Raw genomic sequence first — 20,619 nt, 5'->3', positions numbered from 1 at the left:
CACAGGAAGCGCCCCAATATCAGGAGCGCCTAGGCATAGGAAGCACCCCAATATCAGGAGCCCCCCCCCCCCATATCAGGAGAGCCTAGGCACAGGAAGCGCCTCGATATCAGGAGAGCCTAGGTACAGGAAGCCCCCCCCCCCCCGATATGAGGAGCACTTAGGCACAGGAAGCGCCTCGATATCAGGAGAGCCTAGGTACAGGAAGCCCCCCCCCCCCCGATATGAGGAGCGCTTAGGCACAGGAAGCGCCCCGATATCAGGAGCGCCCCGATATCAGGAGAGCCTAGGTACAGGAAGGCCCCCCGATATCAGGAGCGCCTAGGCGCAGGAAGCACCCCAATACCAGGAGGCCCCCCCCCCCCCACCGATATCAGGAGAGCCTAGGCACAGGAAGCGCCTCAATATCAGGAGAGCCTAGGTACAGGAAGCCCCCCCCCCCCCCCCCGATATGAGGAGCGCCCAGGCTCAGGAAGCATCTCGATATCAGGTGGATGGGGGAATCACTTTCTAATACCTCCTCCCTCGGAGCCTGGGAAAAGCCGCAGTTTCCAATGCAGCGATGATGTCACTGACCTCTGCTGGGAACCTCACTAAGAAATCCGATCGGCTTGAAGAATAAAATATGGATTTCAGTGACGTGTCCCTGGACAGGCAGTAGGGGGCGGTACTGCGGAGGAAAGCTCAGGCAGACACAGCCGGACTCTTCCACTGACCTCAATCTCACCGTCATCTGGAGATTCGTTATAATCGTTCATCTCATCCATGTCCTGCATGTCCTCATCGTCCTCCGAATCCTCTTCACTGTCCTCGTCATCCTCATCGTCCTCTTCCTCCTCCTCGTCGTAGGGCTGGGGGAGAAGAAGGTAGGCCGAGAAAAATAAATAAATAAATGAATAATAATTCATATATATATATATATATATATATAAAAAATTTCTTAATTTTAATGGGAAAAAAAAAAAAGGAGAGATATATATAATATCTTTTTTTTTCTTTTCATTAAAATTATTTATTTTTAATTAAAATTCAAATAATTATATATATATATATATATATATTTATTTGAATTATATCTGAAGTATCTAAATACACAACCAATTTATGGGGTAAAATATGAAAGATTTTACACCGAGTAAATAGATACCAAACATGTCATGTTCCAAAACTGCACAAAAGCGACAAACTACGATATGTAAAGGGAAATTCCACCCAAAAGTGGAAAGTTCCACTTTAAGGCGTCCTCCCCGCCTCCTGTTTGTGAAACAAAGCTGTTGGGGGGGGGGAAGGGGGTACCCGATTTTAACAGGTGCCCGCTCCCACTGTCTTAGGTGATCACATGACAGGCCCTAGAAAGACTTTGGGATGAGTCACAGATCGCAGCGCCGCTTGCGCATGCGCAGTGGGCACCTGGCTGTCACAGCTGGGTGCCCATAGCAGAGATGCCGGCGCTGCCAGAGGAGGACACAGAGAGAAAACGGCTGCGGTGAGCACAAAATGCTTTCTCCTGGGGCAGGCGAATTAAAAAAATCAGCAGCTACAGATTTTTGTAGATGATGACTTTTAATAAAAACACAAAAATGACTGGAGCTCCGCTTTAAAAAAATCTCCATAGGCGACACCTTCAATTCTTTCCACAGGTTACATGTTTAGAGTTACAGAGGAGTTCTAGCGCTAGAATTATCGCTCTCGCTCAGACGGTCGCGGCGATATCTCACATGTGTGGTGTGAACACCGTTTTCATAGGCGGGTGTGAGCGATATTATATATTATACATTTTTTATTTATTATTTTTACACTTTTTTTATTTATTTATTTTTTAATCACTTTTATTCCCCTTACAAGACATGTAAACATCCCTCATGATAGAAATAAGAGATGGCCGGTCCTCTTCATGGGGGGATATCGGGTGTATAGGTCCCCAAATCTCTCCTCCATCTGGAAAGCAAAAGATCAAAAAAACAAAAAAAAAAAAAAAAAAAACGCTACATACAGCGATCACTTCCACACTCCCCGGATATTCGCCCCACCCCCCTTCCCCTCCAGCTCTGGCAATGAAGGAGTTAAATGAATGTGTGTGTTTTTTTTTTTGCATGTGGGGGTGTGGCCTCCCTCTGTGGGGGGCGTGGTCTCACCTCAGAGGCGGGCTTTCCTATGGGGACCAGGTTGTTGTCTTTCTCTGCGATGCTCTGGAGCTGCAGGAGGAGAAAATACCAACATAGTGATATGTAGGGGGGGGAGGGCTCACTGAAGGGAAGGGCTTAGGAGTAGAGGGAGGGAGAAGGGGAGGAGTAGAGGGAGGAGACTCACCCAGGTCTGGAGTTGCTTCTGGGGAAGGGGGAGGGGTAGAGGGAGGAGAAGGGGAGGGGTCTCACCCAGGCCTGGTGCTGTTGCTCCTGTAGAAAGGGGAGGAGTAAAGGGGAGGGGACTCACCCAGGCCTGGTGCTGTTGCTCCTGTAGAGGGGGGAGGAGTAGAGGGAGAAGGGGGGGGAGTAGAGGGAGGAGCAGGGGGAGGGGACTCACCCAGGCCTGGTGCTGTTGCTCCTGTAGGGAGAAGGGGGAGGAGTAGAGGGAGAAGGGGGAGCAGCAGGGGGAGGGGACTCACCCAGGCCTGGTGCTGTTGCTCCTGTAGAAGGGGGAGGAGTAGAGGGAGAAGGGGGAGGAGTAGGGGGAGGGGACTTACCCAGGCCTGGTGCTGTTGCTCCTGTAGAAAGGGGAGGAGTAAAGGGGGAGGGGACTCACCCAGGCCTGGTGCTGTTGCTCCTGTAGAGGGGGGAGGAGTAGAGGGAGAAGGGGGAGGAGTAGAGGGAGGAGCAGGGGGGGGGACTCACCCAGGCCTGGTGCTGTTGCTCCTGTAGAGGGGGGAGGAGTAGAGGGAGAAGGGGGAGGAGTAGAGGGAGGAGCAGGGGGGGGGACTCACCCAGGCCTGGTGCTGTTGCTCCTGTAGAGGGGGGAGGAGTAGAGGGAGAAGGGGGAGGAGTAGAGGGAGGAGCAGGGGGGGGACTCACCCAGGCCTGGTGCTGTTGCTCCTGTAGAGGGGGAGGAGTAGAGGGAGAAGGGGGAGGAGTAGAGGGAGGAGCAGGGGGAGGGGACTCACCCAGGCCTGGTGCTGTTGCTCCTGTAGGGAGAAGGGGGGAGGAGCAGGGGGAGGGGACTCACCCAGGCCTGGTGCTGTTGCTCCTGTAGAAGGGGGAGGAGTAGAGGGAGAAGTAGGGGGAGGGGACTTACCCAGGCCTGGTGCTGTTGCTCCTGTAGAAAGGGGAGGAGTAAAGGGGGAGGGGACTCACCCAGGCCTGGTGCTGTTGCTCCTGTAGAGGGGGAGGAGTAGAGGGAGAAGGGGGAGGAGTAGAGGGAGGAGCAGGGGGAGGGGACTCACCCAGGCCTGGTGCTGTTGCTCCTGTAGAAGGGGGAGGAGTAGAGGGAGAAGGGGGAGGAGTAGGGGGAGGGGACTTACCCAGGCCTGGTGCTGTTGCTCCTGTAGAAAGGGGAGGAGTAAAGGGGGAGGGGACTCACCCAGGCCTGGTGCTGTTGCTCCTGTAGAGGGGGGAGGAGTAGAGGGAGAAGGGGGAGGAGTAGAGGGAGGAGCAGGGGGGAGGGGACTCACCCAGGCCTGGTGCTGTTGCTCCTGTAGAAAGGGGAGGAGTAAAGGGGGAGGGGACTCACCCAGGCCTGGTGCTGTTGCTCCTGTAGAGGGGGGAGGAGTAGAGGGAGAAGGGGGAGGAGTAGAGGGAGGAGCAGGGGGAGGGGACTCACCCAGGCCTGGTGCTGTTGCTCCTGTAGAAAGGGGAGGAGTAGAGGGAGAAGGGGGAGGAGTAGGGGGAGGGGACTTACCAGGCCTGGTGCTGTTGCTCCTGTAGAAAGGGGAGGAGTAAAGGGGGAGGGGACTCACCCAGGCCTGGTGCTGTTGTTCCTGTAGAGGGGGGAGGAGTAGAGGGAGAAGGGGGAGGGGTAGAGGGAGGAGCAGGGGGGAGGGGACTCACCCAGGCCTGGTGCTGTTGCTCCTGTAGAAAGGGGAGGAGTAGAGGGAGAAGGGGGAGGAGTAGGGGGAGGAGACTTACCCAGGCCTGGTGCTGTTGCTCCTGTAGAAGGGGGAGGAGTAGAGGGAGAAGGGGGAGGAGTAGGGGGAGGGGACTCACCCAGGCCTGGTGCTGTTGCTCCTGTTGCTGGAGCTCGTTCTCATCCACACACGGTCGGTCCAGATTAAACCACAGCGAGTCGGTGACTTGTGGGAGGAGCGATGGGAAGAGGGTGGACATGATCTGCGGGGGAGGGGAGTAGGCGGAGTTATTATCTATGTACAGCAGCCTTTATCAGCCTTTTCAGCACAGAGGAACCCCGGATATAACTTTCTAGTCTCGGGGATCCTCTGCTAAATATGACTCCATCTACACCTCCCGATACATTGTGTGATAGTCGGTGGGGAGAACGACCTCCTTACACAGAGATAAAGCGATCAGTGGCGGCGGTGGGAACTTATCTGAGGGGCAGGGAACCCCTACAACCTCTGGAGGAACTCTGGTTGAGAAAACCTGACCTACAGCAAGCATCATCCAACCCTTTCCTCCCCAGCCTGACTGGCCCCGCCCCTTTCATTCACTGATCTCAGGTCTTCCAACCATGGAGGCTCAGCATCACATGTGGGCGTTACCCAGCACCGTGCAAGCCCCTCCCACCAGCCATGACCTGCCTGCATTGTGTAGAGTAGCACAGAGGCCCAGTGATAACATCACTGGGAGTAAAATACCGAGTAATAGGGGGAGGGATCAGACCCGGAGGGGGGGGGATCCATAACAGGGGGTGAGGGGAACACTGACCAAGGAGGAGACTCACTGCCGACTCCTCTCTTCGCTTCCTCGGGTTCCTCTACCAAGATGGCGGCGGTAACAGTCCTTTTGACCCCGCCCCTTCTCTCACCGGAACCATAGACTGTACACAGAGATAGAGCGGCCCCTGTACAGTCATATGGACACGCCCAGCTTTCAAAACAGCGGCCCCGCCCCCTTTTCGGTTTCCCAGGCGGCGGTCACGCCCACCACTGCTCACGGAGGCCTCGCCCTCTCTTTCTCTCATACGGAGGGCCCGGCGCGGGGCATGATGGGAGAGCTACACCCAACATGGCAGCTGAGAGGAGAGGAGGAGGGGGCCAGCCGGGCCTGAGAGAGGAGAGGAACGCCTGTCACTGGGGTGAGTGTCACCCTCTTATTCTTCCCCCCCCACTCAATGCTCTGTGTATGTCTGTCCTGAGTGTCACTCTGATATGTGTGCAACAGTTATATCTGTCCCCCATTTCCATTATTTACTGTCACCCTGATATGTGTCCCCTTCCATTACCTGAGTGTGTGTCACCCTGATATCTGTCCCCTTCCATTACCTGAGTGTGTGTCACCTTGATATCTGTCCCCTCATCTCCCTGGTGTCTGTGTGTAACACTTATATGTGTCCCCTCATTATCACAACTTGGTGTCTCACATTTCAGAGTCTGAAGGTTCTGAATGTTACACTAATATGTGTCCCCCCATCATTATTAGTGTGTGTCACCCCGATATATGTCCCCTCCCCTCTCCAGTGTCAGCTCTGTATGTGTGCCTATCTGTCCCCCATTAGACACAGACATTAACAATTCTGCCCCCTTTTATTGCCTCTGTGTGTCACACTATTATCTGTCCCCCCTCATTCATTCCCGGTGTGTGTCACGCTATTATCTGTCCCCTCATCATTCATTCCCGATGTGTGTCACGCTATTATCTGTCCCTTCATCATTCATTCCGGTGTGTGTCACACTATTATCTGTCCCCTCATCATTCATTCCCGATGTGTGTCACGCTATTATCTGTCCCCCCCATCATTCATTCCCGGTGTGTGTCACGCTATTATCTGTCCCCCCCCATCATTCATTCCCGGTGTGTGTCACACTATTATCTGTCCCCCCCCCCATCATTCATTCCCGGTGTGTGTCACGCTATTATCTGTCCCCCTCATCATTCATTCCCGGTGTGTGTCACGCTATTACCTGTCCCCCCCCCCATCATTCATTCCCGGTGTGTGTCACGCTATTATCTGTCCCCCTCATCATTCATTCCGGTGTGTGTCACGCTATTATCTGTCCCCCCCATCATTCATTCCGGTGTGTGTCACGCTATTATCTGTCCCCCCCATCATTCGTTCCCGGTGTGTGTCACGCTATTATCTGTCCCCCTCATCATTCATTCCGGTGTGTGTCACGCTATTATCTGTCCCCCCCATCATTCATTCCGGTGTGTGTCACGCTATTATCTGTCCCCCCCATCATTCGTTCCCGGTGTGTGTCACGCTATTATCTGTCCCCCTCATCATTCATTCCGGTGTGTGTCACGCTATTATCTGTCCCCCCCATCATTCATTCCGGTGTGTGTCACGCTATTATCTGTCCCCCCCATCATTCATTCCGGTGTGTGTCACGCTATTATCTGTCCCCCTCATCATTCATTCCGGTGTGTGTCACGCTATTATCTGTCCCCCCCATCATTCGTTCCCGGTGTGTGTCACGCTATTATCTGTCCCCCCCATCATTCGTTCCCGGAGTGTGTCACGCTATTATCTGTCCCCCCCATCATTCGTTCCCGGTGTGTGTCACGCTATTATCTGTCCCCTCATCATTCATTCCCGATGTGTGTCACGCTATTATCTGTCCCCTCATCATTCATTCCCGATGTGTGTCACGCTATTATCTGTCCCCTCATCATTCATTCCCGATGTGTGTCAGGCTATTATCTGTCCCCCCCATCATTCATTCCCGGTGTGTGTCACGCTATTATCTGTCCCCCCCATCATACATTCCCGGTGTGTGTCACGCTATTATCTGTCCCCCCCATCATTCATTCCCGGTGTGTGTCACGCTATTATCTGTTCCCCCCCATCATACATTCCCGGTGTGTGTCACGCTATTATCTGTCCCCCCCATCATTCATTCCCGGTGTGTGTCACGCTATTATCTGTCCCCCCCCATCATTCATTCCCGGTGTGTGTCACGCTATTATCTGCCCCCCCCCATCATTCATTCCCGGTGTGTCATGCTATTATCTGTCCCCCCCCCCCCCATCATTCATTCCCGGTGTGTGTCACGCTATTATCTGCCCCCCCCCTCCCATCATTCATTCCCGGTGTGTGTCACGCTATTATCTGCCCCCCCCCCTCCCATCATTCATTCCCGGTGTGTGTCACGCTATTATCTGTCCCCCCCATCATTCATTCCCGGTGTGTGTCACGCTATTATCTGTCCCCCTCATCATTCATTCCCGGTGTGTGTCACGCTATTATCTGTCCCCTCATCATTCATTCCCGGTGTGTGTCACGCTATTATCTGTCCCCCCATCATTCGTTCCCGGTGTGTGTCACGCTATTATCTGTCCCCCTCATCATTCATTCCCGGTGTGTGTCACGCTATTATCTGTCCCTCCCATCATTCATTCCCGGTGTGTGTCACGCTGTTATCTGTCCCCCCCCATCATTCATTCCCGGTGTGTGTCACGCTGTTATCTGTCCCCCCCATCATTCATTCCCGGTGTGTTTCACGCTGTTATCTGTCCCCCCCATCATTCATTCCCGGTGTGTGTCACGCTGTTATCTGTCCCCCCCATCATTTATTCCCGGTGTGTGTCACGCTGTTATCTGTCCCCCCCATCATTCATTCCCGGTGTGTGTCACGCTGTTATCTGTCCCCCCCATCATTCATTCCCGGTGTGTGTCACGCTATTATCTGTCCCCCCCATCATTCATTCCCGGTGTGTGTCACACTATTATCTGTCCCCCCCCCATCATTCATTCCCGGTGTGTGTCACGCTATTATCTGTCCCCCTCATCATTCATTCCCGGTGTGTGTCACGCTATTACCTGTCCCCCCCCCATCATTCATTCCCGGTGTGTGTCACGCTATTATCTGTCCCCCTCATCATTCATTCCGGTGTGTGTCACGCTATTATCTGTCCCCCCCCATCATTCGTTCCCGGTGTGTGTCACGCTATTATCTGTCCCCCCATCATTCGTTCCCGGTGTGTGTCACGCTATTATCTGTCCCCCCCATCATTCGTTCCCGGAGTGTGTCACGCTATTATCTGTCCCCCCATCATTCGTTCCCGGTGTGTGTCACGCTATTATCTGTCCCCTCATCATTCATTCCCGATGTGTGTCACGCTATTATCTGTCCCCTCATCATTCATTCCCGATGTGTGTCACGCTATTATCTGTCCCCTCATCATTCATTCCCGATGTGTGTCAGGCTATTATCTGTCCCCCCCATCATTCATTCCCGGTGTGTGTCACGCTATTATCTGTCCCCCCCATCATACATTCCCGGTGTGTGTCACGCTATTATCTGTCCCCCCCATCATTCATTCCCGGTGTGTGTCACGCTATTATCTGTCCCCCCCATCATTCATTCCCGGTGTGTGTCACGCTATTATCTGCCCCCCCCCATCATTCATTCCCGGTGTGTGTCACGCTATTATCTGTCCCCCCCCCCCATCATTCATTCCCCCCCCTCCCATCATTCATTCCCGGTGTGTGTCACGCTATTATCTGCCCCCCCCCCCCTCCCATCATTCATTCCCGGTGTGTGTCACGCTATTATCTGTCCCCCCCATCATTCATTCCCGGTGTGTGTCACGCTATTATCTGTCCCCCTCATCATTCATTCCCGGTGTGTGTCACGCTATTATCTGTCCCCCCCCATCATTCATTCCCGGTGTGTGTCACGCTATTATCTGTCCCCCCCATCATTCGTTCCCGGTGTGTGTCACGCTATTATCTGTCCCCCTCATCATTCATTCCCGGTGTGTGTCACGCTATTATCTGTCCCTCCCATCATTCATTCCCGGTGTGTGTCACGCTGTTATCTGTCCCCCCCATCATTCATTCCCGGTGTGTGTCACGCTGTTATCTGTCCCCCCCATCATTCATTCCCGGTGTGTTTCACGCTGTTATCTGTCCCCCCCATCATTCATTCCCGGTGTGTGTCACGCTGTTATCTGTCCCCCCCATCATTTATTCCCGGTGTGTGTCACGCTGTTATCTGTCCCCCCCATCATTCATTCCCGGTGTGTGTCACGCTGTTATCTGTCCCCCCCATCATTCATTCCCGGTGTGTGTCACGCTATTATCTGTCCCCTCATCATTCATTCCCGGTGTGTCACGCTATTATCTGTCCCCTCATCATTCATTCCCGGTGTGTCACGCTATTATCTGTCCCCTCATCATTCGTTCCCGGTGTGTCACACTATTATCGGTCCCTTGTTATCTCTGTGTGCAGCACTGATATCCGTCCCCCACATGTTGCAGATTTATGTCTCAGTATAAAGGAGGTGATCACAGACAGTTCTCTCTCCCGGGATCTCTGTCATGTAATTGGTCGGGATGTATGGAGGTGTCTGCACAAAGAACTGTCTGTGCTTCCCTCTGGCAGACAACCTCATCCTATTCATTCTGTAGATGGACATCCAGCCCTCTGATTGGTTGGAGACGCTGAGTCTTCTCTTCTTGTTTTCCAGGATCTCTGTGACCAGACGCCAATCCTCCTCTGACATCACTTCCTGTCCTAGCCAACTGCCCCACCCTGTCTGACAGCCCCTCCCACCTGAGGGCACCACCTTATTCCTGGACACGCCCCCTGTAGCTCCCGGGCTGCAGGCATGTCATTGAATCCCCCAAGACGGGCGACACCGACACCACCCCGCCACCTCGCCCGGCTCGTCATCCGCCACCCAGGACCGCAGGAGGAGGAGACTCCGAAGGTGAGAGATGGAAGATGACGGCAAGAAGGGCAAAAAGGTAAGAAGATGGCGGTAATGTGTCCGATCCATCAATCGCCCGCTTACCTGAGTGAGGAAACGGCCGTGCTCAGTGCGTCAGTATGTGGACACAGGCCACGCCCCCGGGGGTCGCCACTGAGGGGTGCAGACCTGCTGTTGGCGCTTCCTGCTGTCGGCTCTGCCTCCTCCTGGCCCCGCTGTCGGCTCTGCCTCCTCCTGGCCCCGCTGTCGGCTCTGCCTCCTCCTGGCCCCGCTGTCGGCTCTGCCTCCTCCTGGCCCCGCTGTCGGCTCTGCCTCCTCCTGGCCCCGCTGTCGGCTCTGCCTCCTCCTGGCCCCGCTGTCGGCTCTGCCTCCTCCTGGCCCCGCTGTTGGCTCTTCCTCCTCTTCCTCCTCCTCCTCCTGGCCCCGCTGTCGGCTCTTCCTCCTCTTCCTCCTCCTCCTCCTGGCCCCGCTGTCGGCTCTTCCTCCTCTTCCTCCTCCTCCTCCTCCTCCTCCTGGCCCCGCTGTCGGCTCTTCCTCCTCCTCCTCCTGGCCCCGCTGTCGGCTCTTCCTCCTCTTCCTCCTCCTCCTCCTGGCCCCGCTGTCGGCTCTTCCTCCTCTTCCTCCTCCTGGCCCCGCTGTCGGCTCTTCCTCTTCCTCCTCCTCCTCCTCCTGGCCCCGCTGTCGGCTCTTCCTCTTCCTCCTCCTCCTCCTCCTGGCCCTGCTGTCGGCTCTTCCTCTTCCTCCTCCTCCTCCTCCTCCTCCTCCTCCTCCTCCTCCTCCTCCTGGCCCCGCTGTCGGCTCTTCCTCTTCCTCCTCCTCCTCCTCCTCCTCCTCCTGGCCCCGCTGTCGGCTCTTCCTCTTCCTCCTCCTCCTCCTCCTCCTCCTCCTCCTCCTCCTGGCCCCGCTGTCGGCTCTTCCTCTTCCTCCTCCTCCTCCTCCTCCTGGCCCCGCTGTCGGCTCTTCCTCTTCCTCCTCCTCCTCCTCCTCCTCCTGGCCCCGCTGTCTGCTCTTCCTCCTCCTCCTCCTCCTGGCCCCGCTGTCGGCTCTTCCTCTTCCTCCTCCTCCTCCTCCTCCTGGCCCCGCTGTCGGCTCTTCCTCTTCCTCCTCCTCCTCCTCCTCCTGGCCCCGCTGTCGGCTCTTCCTCTTCCTCCTCCTCCTCCTCCTCCTGGCCCCGCTGTCGGCTCTTCCTCTTCCTCCTCCTCCTCCTCCTCCTGGCCCCGCTGTCGGCTCTTCCTCTTCCTCCTCCTCCTCCTCCTCCTGGCCCCGCTGTCGGCTCTTCCTCCTCCTCCTCCTCCTCCTCCTCCTCCTCCTGGCCCCGCTGTCGGCTCTTCCTCCTCCTCCTCCTCCTCCTCCTCCTGGCCCCGCTGTCGGCTCTTCCTCCTCCTCCTCCTCCTCCTGGCCCCGCTGTCGGCTCTTCCTCCTCCTCCTCCTCCTCCTCCTGGCCCCGCTGTCGGCTCTTCCTCTTCCTCCTCCTCCTCCTCCTCCTCCTCCTGGCCCCGCTGTCGGCTCTTCCTCCTCCTCCTGGCCCCGCTGTCGGCTCTTCCTCCTCCTCCTGGCCCCGCTGTCGGCTCTTCCTCCTCCTCCTCCTCCTCCTCCTGGCCCTGCTGTCGGCTCTTCCTCCTCCTCCTCCTCCTCCTCCTGGCCCTGCTGTCGGCTCTTCCTCCTCCTCCTCCTCCTCCTCCTCCTGGCCCCGCTGTCGGCTCTTCCTCCTCTTCCTCCTCCTCCTCCTGGCCCCGCTGTCGGCTCTTCCTCCTCTTCCTCCTCCTCCTCCTGGCCCCGCTGTCGGCTCTTCCTCCTCCTCCTCCTGGCCCCGCTGTCGGCTCTTCCTCCTCTTCTTCCTCCTCCTGGCCCGCTGTCGGCTCTTCCTCTTCCTCCTCCTCCTCCTCCTCCTGGCCCCGCTGTCGGCTCTTCCTCTTCCTCCTCCTCCTCTTCCTCCTCCTCCTCCTGGCCCCGCTGTCGGCTCTTCCTCTTCCTCCTCCTCCTCCTCCTGGCCCCGCTGTCGGCTCTTCCTCTTCCTCCTCCTCCTCCTCCTCCTCCTCCTGGCCCCGCTGTCGGCTCTTCCTCCTCCTCCTCCTCCTGGCCCCGCTGTCGGCTCTTCCTCCTCCTCCTCCTCCTCCTCCTCCTCCTGGCCCCGCTGTCGGCTCTTCCTCCTCCTCCTCCTCCTCCTGGCCCCGCTGTCGGCTCTTCCTCCTCCTGGCCCCGCTGTCGGCTCTTCCTCCTCCTGGCCCCGCTGTCGGCTCTTCCTCCTCCTGGCCCCGCTGTCGGCTCTTCCTCCTCCTGGCCCCGCTGTCGGCTCTTCCTCCTCCTGGCCCCGCTGTCGGCTCTTCCTCCTCCTGGCCCCGCTGTCGGCTCTTCCTCCTCCTGGCCCCGCTGTCGGCTCTTCCTCCTCCTGGCCCCGCTGTCGGCTCTTCCTCCTCCTGGCCCCGCTGTCGGCTCTTCCTCCTCCTGGCCCCGCTGTCGGCTCTTCCTCCTCCTGGCCCCGCTGTCGGCTCTTCCTCCTCCTGGCCCCGCTGTCGGCTCTTCCTCCTCCTGGCCCCGCTGTCGGCTCTTCCTCCTCCTGGCCCCGCTGTCGGCTCTTCCTCCTCCTGGCCCCGCTGTCGGCTCTTCCTCCTCCTGGCCCCGCTGTCGGCTCTTCCTCCTCCTGGCCCCGCTGTCGGCTCTTCCTCCTCCTGGCCCCGCTGTCGGCTCTTCCTCCTCCTGGCCCCGCTGTCGGCTCTTCCTCCTCCTGGCCCCGCTGTCGGCTCTTCCTCCTCCTGGCCCCGCTGTCGGCTCTTCCTCCTCCTGGCCCCGCTGTCGGCTCTTCCTCCTCCTGGCCCCGCTGTCGGCTCTTCCTCCTCCTGGCCCCGCTGTCGGCTCTTCCTCCTCCTGGCCCCGCTGTCGGCTCTTCCTCCTCCTGGCCCCGCTGTCGGCTCTTCCTCCTCCTGGCCCCGCTGTCGGCTCTTCCTCCTCCTGGCCCCGCTGTCGGCTCTTCCTCCTCCTGGCCCCGCTGTCGGCTCTTCCTCCTCCTGGCCCCGCTGTCGGCTCTTCCTCCTCCTGGCCCCGCTGTCGGCTCTTCCTCCTCCTGGCCCCGCTGTCGGCTCTTCCTCCTCCTGGCCCCGCTGTCGGCTCTTCCTCCTCCTGGCCCCGCTGTCGGCTTCCTCTCTTCCTCCTCCTGGCCCCGCTGTCGGCTCTTCCTCCTCTTCCTCCTCCTCCTCCTGGCCCCGCTGTCGGCTCTTCCTCCTCTTCCTCCTCCTCCTCCTCCTGGCCCCGCTGTCGGCTCTTCCTCCTCTTCCTCCTCCTCCTCCTCCTGGCCCCGCTGTCGGCTCTTCCTCCTCTTCCTCCTCCTCCTCCTCCTCCTGGCCCCGCTGTCGGCTCTTCCTCCTCTTCCTCCTCCTCCTCCTCCTCCTGGCCCCGCTGTCGGCTCTTCCTCCTCTTCCTCCTCCTCCTCCTCCTCCTGGCCCCGCTGTCGGCTCTTCCTCCTCTCCCCGCTGTCCCTCCTCCTCCTCCTCCTCCTGGCCCCGCTGTCGGCTCTTCCTCCTCTTCCTCCTCCTCCTCCTCCTCCTGGCCCCGCTGTCGGCTCTTCCTCCTCTTCCTCCTCCTCCTCCTCCTCCTGGCCCCGCTGTCGGCTCTTCCTCCTCTTCCTCCTCTCCTCCTCCTCCTGGCCCCGCTGTCGGCTCTTCCTCCTCCTCCCTCGCTTCCTTCTCCTCCTCCTGGCCCCGCTGTCGGCTCTTCCTCCTCTTCCTCCTCCTCCTCCTCCTCCTGGCCCCGCTGTCGGCTCTTCCTCCTCCTCCTGGCCCCGCTGTCGGCTCTTCCTCCTCCTCCTCCTCCTCCTCCTCCTCCTCCTCCTCCCCGCTTCCTCCTCCTCCTCCTGGCCCCGCTGTCGGCTCTTCCTCCTCCTCCTGGCCCCGCTGTCGGCTCTTCCTCCTCCTCCTCCTCCTGGCCCCGCTGTCGGCTCTTCCTCCTCTTCCTCCTCCTCCTCCTGGCCCCGCTGTCGGCTCTTCCTCCTCCTGGCCCCGCTGTCGGCTCTTCCTCCTCCTGGCCCCAGCTGTCGGCTCTTCCTCCTCCTGGCCCAGCTGTCGGCTCTTCCTCCTCCTGGCCCCGCTGTCGGCTCTTCCTCCTCCTGGCCCCAGCTGTCGTGCTCTTCCTCCTCCTGGCCCCGCTGTCGGCTCTTCCTCCTCCTGGCCCCGCTGTCGGCTCTTCCTCCTCCTGGCCCCGCTGTCGGCTCTTCCTCCTCCTGGCCCCGCTGTCGGCTCTTCCTCCTCCTGGCCCCGCTGTCGGCTCTTCCTCCTCCTGGCCCCGCTGTCGGCTCTTCCTCCTCCTGGCCCCGCTGTCGGCTCTTCCTCCTCCTGGCCCCGCTGTCGGCTCTTCCTCCTCCTGGCCCCGCTGTCGGCTCTTCCTCCTCCTGGCCCCGCTGTCGGCTCTTCCTCCTCCTGGCCCCGCTGTCGGCTCTTCCTCCTCCTGGCCCCGCTGTCGGCTCTTCCTCCTCCTGGCCCCGCTGTCGGCTCTTCCTCCTCCTGGCCCCGCTGTCGGCTCTTCCTCCTCCTGGCCCCGCTGTCGGCTCTCTTCTCCCTTCCTCTCCTCCTCCTGGCCCCGCTGTCGGCTCTTCCTCCTCCTGGCCCCGCTGTCGGCTCTTCCTCCTCCTGGCCCCGCTGTCGGCTCTTCCTCCTCCTGGCCCCGCTGTCGGCTCTTCCTCCTCCTGGCCCCGCTGTCGGCTCTTCCTCTTCCTCCTCCTCCTCCTCCTCCTCCTCCTCCTCCTCCTCCTCCTCCTCCTCCTCCTCCTCCTCCTCCTGGCCCCGCTGTCGGCTCTTCCTCTTCCTCCTCCTCCTCCTCCTCCTCCTCCTCCTGGCCCCGCTGTCGGCTCTTCCTCTTCCTCCTCCTCCTCTTCACCCTCCTGGCCCCGCTGTCGGCTCTTCCTCTTCCTCCTCCTCCTCCTCCTCCTGGCCCCGCTGTCGGCTCTTCCTCTTCCTCCTCCTCCTCCTCCTCCTCCTCCTCCTGGCCCCGCTGTCGGCTCTTCCTCTTCCTCCTCCTCCTCCTCCTCCTCCTCCTGGCCCCGCTGTCGGCTCTTCCTCTTCCTCCTCCTCCTCCTCCTCCTCCTGGCCCCGCTGTCGGCTCTTCCTCTTCCTCCTCCTCCTCCTCCTCCTCCTGGCCCCGCTGTCGGCTCTTCCTCTTCCTCCTCCTCCTCCTGGCCCCGCTGTCGGCTCTTCCTCCTCCTCCTCCTCCTCCTCCTCCTGGCCCCGCTGTCGGCTCTTCCTCCTCCTCCTCCTGGCCCCGCTGTCGGCTCTTCCTCCTCCTCCTCCTCCTCCTCCTCCTCCTCCTCCTCCTCCTCCTCCTCCTCCTCCTCCTCCTCCCTCCTCCTCCTCCTCCTCCTCCTCCTCCTCCTCCTCTTCCTCCTCCTCCTCCTGGCCCCGCTGTCGGCTCTTCCTCTTCCTCCTCCTGGCCCCGCTGTCGGCTCTTCCTCCTGGCCCCGCTGTCGGCTCTTCCTCCTCCTCCTCCTGGCCCCGCTGTCGGCTCTTCCTCCTGGCCCCGCTGTCGGCTCTTCCTCCTCCTCCTCCTCCTGGCCCCGCTGTGGGCTCTTCCTCCTCCTGGCCCCGCTGTGGGCTCTTCCTCCTCCTGGCCCCGCTGTGGGCTCTTCCTCCTCCTCCTCCTGGCCCCGCTGTGGGCTCTTCCTCCTCCTCCTCCTGGCCCCGCTGTCGGCTCTTCCTCCTGGCCCCGCTGTGGGCTCTTCCTCCTCCTGGCCCCGCTGTGGGCTCTTCCTCCTCCTGGCCCCGCTGTGGGCTCTTCCTCCTCCTCCTCCTGGCCCCGCTGTCGGCTCTTCCTCCTCCTCCTCCTCCTGGCCCCGCTGTCGGCTCTTCCTCCTCCTCCTCCTCCTCCTCCTCCTGGCCCCGCTGTCGGCTCTTCCTCCTCCTCCTCCTCCTCCTCCTGGCCCCGCTGTCGGCTCTTCCTCCTCCTCCTCCTCCTGGCCCCGCTGTCGGCTCTTCCTCCTCCTCCTCCTCCTCCTCCTGGCCCCGCTGTCGGCTCTTCCTCCTCCTCCTCCTCCTCCTCCTGGCCCCGCTGTCGGCTCTTCCTCCTCCTCCTCCTGGCCCCGCTGTCGGCTCTTCCTCCTCCTCCTCCTGGCCCCGCTGTCGGCTCTTCCTCCTCCTCCTCCTCCTCCTCCTCCTCCTCCTCCTCCTCCTCCTCCTCCTCCTGGCCCCGCTGTCGGCTCTTCCTCTTCCTCCTCCTGGCCCCGCTGTCGGCTCTTCCTCCTGGCCCCGCTGTCGGCTCTTCCTCCTCCTCCTCCTGGCCCCGCTGTCGGCTCTTCCTCCTGGCCCCGCTGTCGGCTCTTCCTCCTCCTCCTCCTCCTGGCCCCGCTGTGGGCTCTTCCTCCTCCTGGCCCCGCTGTGGGCTCTTCCTCCTCCTCCTCCTCCTGGCCCCGGCTGGGGCTCTTCCTCCTCCTCCTCCTGGCCCCGCTGTCGGCTCTTCCTCCTCCTGGCCCCGCTGTGGGCTCTTCCTCCTCCTGGCCCCGCTGTGGGCTCTTCCTCCTCCTGGCCCCGCTGTCGGCTCTTCCTCCTCCTCCTCCTGGCCCCGCTGTCGGCTCTTCCTCCTCCTCCTCCTCCTGGCCCCGCTGTCGGCTCTTCCTCCTGGCCCCGCTGTCGGCTCTTCCTCCTCCTCCTCCTGGCCCCGCTGTCGGCTCTTCCTCCTCCTCCTCCTCCTGGCCCCGCTGTCGGCTCTTCCTCCTGGCCCCGCTGTCGGCTCTTCCTCCTCCTCCTCCTGGCCCCGCTGTCGGCTCTTCCTCCTCCTCCTCCTGGCCCCGCTGTGGGCTCTTCCTCCTCCTGGCCCCGCTGTGGGCTCTTCCTCCTGGCCCCGCTGTGGGCTCCTCCTCCTGGCCCCGCTGTCGGCTCTTCTCCTCCTCCTGGCCCCGCTGTGGGCTCTTCCTCCTCCTGGCCCCGCTGTCGGCTCTTCCTCCTCCTCCTCCCTGGCCCCGCTGTCGGCTCTTCCTCCTCCTCCTCCCTGGCCCCGCTGTCGGCTCTTCCTCCTCCTCCTCCCTGGCCCCGCTGTCGGCTCTTCCTCCTCCTCCTCCCTGGCCCCGCTGTCGGCTCTTCCTCCTCCTCCTCCCTGGCCCCGCTGTCGGCTCTTCCTCCTCCTCCTCCCTGGCCCCGCTGTCGGCTCTTCCTCCTCCTCCTCCCTGGCCCCGCTGTCGGCTCTTCCTCCTCCTCCTCCTCCTCCCTGGCCCCGCTGTCGGCTCTTCCTCTTCCTCCTCCTGGCCCCGCTGTCGGCTCTTCCTCTTCCTCCTCCTGGCCCCGCTGTCGGCTCTTCCTCCTCCTCCTCCTGGCCCCGCTGTCGGCTCTTCCTCCTCCTCCTCCTCCTGGCCCCGCTGTCGGCTCTTCCTCCTCCTCCTCCTGGCCCCGCTGTCGGCTCTTCCTCTTCCTCCTCCTCCTCCTCCTCCTCCTGGCCCCGCTGTCGGCTCTTCCTCTTCCTCCTCCTCCTCCTCCTGGCCCCGCTGTCGGCTCTTCCTCTTCCTCCTCCTCCTCCTCCTGGCCCCGCTGTCGGCTCTTCCTCTTCCTCCTCCTCCTCCTCCTGGCCCCGCTGTCGGCTCTTCCTCTTCCTCCTCCTCCTCCTCCTGGCCCCGCTGTCGGCTCTTCCTCTTCCTCCTCCTCCTCCTCCTGGCCCCGCTGTCGGCTCTTCCTCTTCCTCCTCCTCCTCCTCCTGGCCCCGCTGTCGGCTCTTCCTCTTCCTCCTCCTCCTCCTCCTGGCCCCGCTGTCGGCTCTTCCTCTTCCTCCTCCTCCTCCTCCTGGCCCCGCTGTCGGCTCTTCCTCTTCCTCCTCCTCCTCCTCCTCCTGGCCCCGCTGTCGGCTCTTCCTCCTCCTCCTCCTCCTCCTCCTCCTCCTCTCCTGGCCCCGCTGTCGGCTCTTCCTCCTCCTCCTCCTCCTCCTCCTGGCCCCGCTGTCGGCTCTTCCTCCTCCTCCTCCTCCTCCTCCTCCTGGCCCCGCTGTCGGCTCTTCCTCCTCCTCCTCCTCCTCCTCCTCCTCCTCCTGGCCCCGCTGTCGGCTCTTCCTCCTCCTCCTCCCTCCCTCTCTCCTCCTCCTCCTGGCCCCGCTGTCGGCTCTTCCTCCTCCTCCTCCTCCTCCTCCTCCTGGCCCCGCTGTCGGCTCTTCCTCCTCCTCCTCCTCCTCCTCCTCCTTGGCCCCGCTGTCGGCTCTTCCTCCTCCTCCTCCTCCTCCTCCTCCTGGCCCCGCTGTCGGCTCTTCCTCCTCCTCCTCCTCCTCCTCCTCCTCCTCCTGGCCCCGCTGTCGGCTCTTCCTCCTCCTCCTCCTCCTGGCCCCGCTGTCGGCTCTTCCTCCTCCTCCCCCTCCTGGCCCCGCTGTCGGCTCTTCCTCCTCCTCCTCCTCCTGGCCCCGCTGTCGGCTCTTCCTCCTCCTCCTCCTCCTGGCCCCGCTGTCGGCTCTTCCTCCTCCTCCTCCTGGCCCCGCTGTCGGCTCTTCCTCCTCCTCCTCCTCCTCCTCCTCCTCCTCCTCCTGGCCCCGCTGTCGGCTCTTCCTCCTCCTCCTGGCCCCGCTGTCGGCTCTTCCTCCTCCTCCTCCTGGCCCCGCTGTCGGCTCTTCCTCCTCCTCCTCCTGGCCCCGCTGTGGGCTCCTCCTCCTCCTCCTCCCTGGCCCCGCTGTGGGCTCCTCCTCCTCCTCCTCCCTGGCCCCGCTGTCGCTCTTCCTCTCCTCCTCCTCCTCCTCCCTGGCCCCGCTGTGGGCTCTTTCCTCCTCCTCCTCCCTGGCCCCGCTGTCGGCTCTTCCTCCCCTCCTCCTCCTCCCTGGCCCCGCTGTCGGCTCTTCCTCCTCCTCCTCCCCTGGCCCCGCTGTCGGCTCTTCCTCCTCCTCCTCCTCCCTGGCCCCGCTGTCGGCTCTTCCTCCTCCTCCTCCTCCCTCCTCCCTGGCCCCGCTGTCGGCTCTTCCTCCTCCTCCTCCTCCTCCCTGGCCCCGCTGTCGGCTCTTCCTCCTCCTCCTCCTCCTCCTCCCTGGCCCCGCTGTCGGCTCTTCCTCCTCCTCCTCCCTGGCCCCGCTGACGGCTCTTCCTCCTCCTCCTCCTCCTCCTCCCTGGCCCCGCTGACGGCTCTTCCTCCTCCTCCTCCTCCCTGGCCCCGCTGTCGGCTCTTCCTCCTCCTCCTCCTCCTCCCTGGCCCCGCTGTCGGCTCTTCCTCCTCCTCCTCCTCCTCCTCCTCCCTGGCCCCGCTGTCGGCTCTTCCTCCTCCTCCTCCCTGGCCCCGCTGTCGGCTCTTCCTCCTCCTCCTCCCTGGCCCCGCTGTCGGCTCTTCCTCCTCCTCCTCCTCCCTGGCCCCGCTGTCGGCTCTTCCTCCTCCTCCTCCTCCTCCTCCCTGGCCCCGCTGTCGGCTCTTCCTCCTCCTCCTCCTCCCTGGCCCCGCTATTGGCTCTTCCTCCTCATCCTCCTCCCTGGCCCCGCTGTCGGCTCTTCCTCCTCCTCCTCCTCCTCCTATTATTAATATTAAGGGGAACCCAGAACCAAAAATGAAGAAGAAAAAATTGCGTAGAGGTCCCCCCAAAATCCATACCAGGCCTGAATGGTATGGAAATTAAGGGGAACCCTGCTCCAAATTTAAAAATGAGGTAGAGCGCCTCCCCCCCCCCCTTCAGGTCTGGTATGGATTTTAAGGGGAACCCTGCGTCAAATTTTTTTTAAAAATGGCTTCGGAGGCCCACCAACGGGACCTGTACTGGGTCAGACTGGTACAGAGCTCGTTGGTTGGAGCTGTACTGGGTCAGACTGGTACAGAGCTCGTAGGTGGGAGCTGTACTGGGTCAGACTGGTACACGGCTCCTGGATGGGAGCTGTACTGGGTCAGACTGGTACACGGCTCCTGGATGGGAGCTGTACTGGGTCAGACTGGTACAGAGCTCGTAGGTGGGAGCTGTACTGGGTCAGACTGGTACACGGGTGGGAGCTGTACTGGGTCAGACTGGTACACGGCTCCTAGATGGGAGCTGTACTGGGTCAGACTGGTACACGGCTCCTAGATGGGAGCTGTACTGGGTCAGACTGGTACACGGCTCCTAGATGGGAGCTGTACTGGGTCAGACTGGTACACGGCTCCTAGATGGGAGCTGTACTGGGTCAGACTGGTACACGGCTCCTAGATGGGAGCTGTACTGGGTCAGACTGGTACACGGCTCCTAGATGGGAGCTGTACTGGGTCAGACTGGTACACGGCTCCTAGATGGGAGCTGTACTGGGTCAGAGCTCTGTGCACATGTGGGGGGCTCAGCACAAGTATGACTGCTGGGCCCCTGTACTCCCATCATCTGATTCTTATGGTCGGCGTAAAGATAATGCCCTTGCGGAGCATTGTGAGTCGCTGGATGTGATGTAGGTCTTAGTAAATATCGGTGGTGTTTGCTCTGTGTGATCAGGTTGTTGTTGTTCCACGGCTGAGATTTTCCATGAAACATTGCGGCTTCTTTACACGTGTCGTCTCCTTCCAGCGCAGGTGTCTGATCATAGAAAACAGGAAAGTGGAACATACCGGGCGTTGTCCTCTTATCCTCCTTCGCCCGGCCCTGTGTGTACGGCCATCCAGGCCTCTCAATCAGAGCCCAGCTCTCATTTACACACATGGCAAAGTCAGTATTTCTTGTAGTATGTACAGCCCTATATTTTAGGTAGAATTTAAAGGATGTTTAAATCTAAAACTATAAATGTAATATATTGCAGCTTGCTGTCCTTAGATGTGGTGGCTGCATTCGTTTTTTTTTTTTTTCCAGACTTTTTTTCTCCGTGATCCGGCCAATAGGGTAGCAGCGCTCACTTACTGTACTGTGTATGTGAAGGAGCAGTGTTGTCACCCTAGTAAGGTGAATAAGGGAAGATATTATATGCTAACATTGCACATGTTGC

General features: G+C 60.6%; 2 protein-coding genes across 4 annotated transcripts in view; one reads left to right on the top strand and one right to left on the bottom strand.

Annotated features, from left to right (window-relative positions):
* The window catches only part of ANAPC15 (anaphase promoting complex subunit 15), a 26,393-nt gene extending 21,448 nt beyond the window's left edge, over positions 1 to 4,945 (bottom strand). The window contains exons 1-4 of one of the 2 annotated variants that reach the window (XM_077493559.1): positions 4,815 to 4,945; positions 4,137 to 4,259; positions 2,136 to 2,195; positions 717 to 851 (exon numbers count right to left, since the gene is read on the bottom strand). In XM_077493559.1, the coding sequence (XP_077349685.1) occupies positions 717 to 851; positions 2,136 to 2,195; positions 4,137 to 4,256 (315 nt within the window). In that variant the 5' untranslated portion in view covers positions 4,257 to 4,259; positions 4,815 to 4,945. The remainder of the gene's footprint in view (positions 1 to 716; positions 852 to 2,135; positions 2,196 to 4,136; positions 4,260 to 4,814) is intronic. The other variant, XM_077493560.1, reaches the window with a different exon arrangement.
* Positions 4,946 to 5,030: 85 nt separating this feature from the next.
* CCM2 (CCM2 scaffold protein) overlaps positions 5,031 to 20,619 on the top strand; it is a 49,729-nt gene continuing 34,140 nt past the window's right edge. The window contains exons 1-2 of one of the 2 annotated variants that reach the window (XM_077493557.1): positions 5,031 to 5,184; positions 9,522 to 9,801. In XM_077493557.1, coding sequence (XP_077349683.1) covers positions 9,772 to 9,801 — 30 coding nt within the window. In that variant the 5' untranslated portion in view covers positions 5,031 to 5,184; positions 9,522 to 9,771. The remainder of the gene's footprint in view (positions 5,185 to 9,521; positions 9,802 to 20,619) is intronic. The other variant, XM_077493558.1, reaches the window with a different exon arrangement.

This window comes from Lithobates pipiens, unplaced genomic scaffold, assembly GCF_037356315.1.
Source record: "Lithobates pipiens isolate NorthernLeopardFrog02 unplaced genomic scaffold, aLitPip1_a1.2 Scaffold_19, whole genome shotgun sequence".
NCBI lineage: Eukaryota > Metazoa > Chordata > Amphibia > Anura > Ranidae > Lithobates > Lithobates pipiens.
Note: the sequence above shows the minus strand (reverse complement) of the source record. Positions and strands in the feature narration are given on the sequence as shown.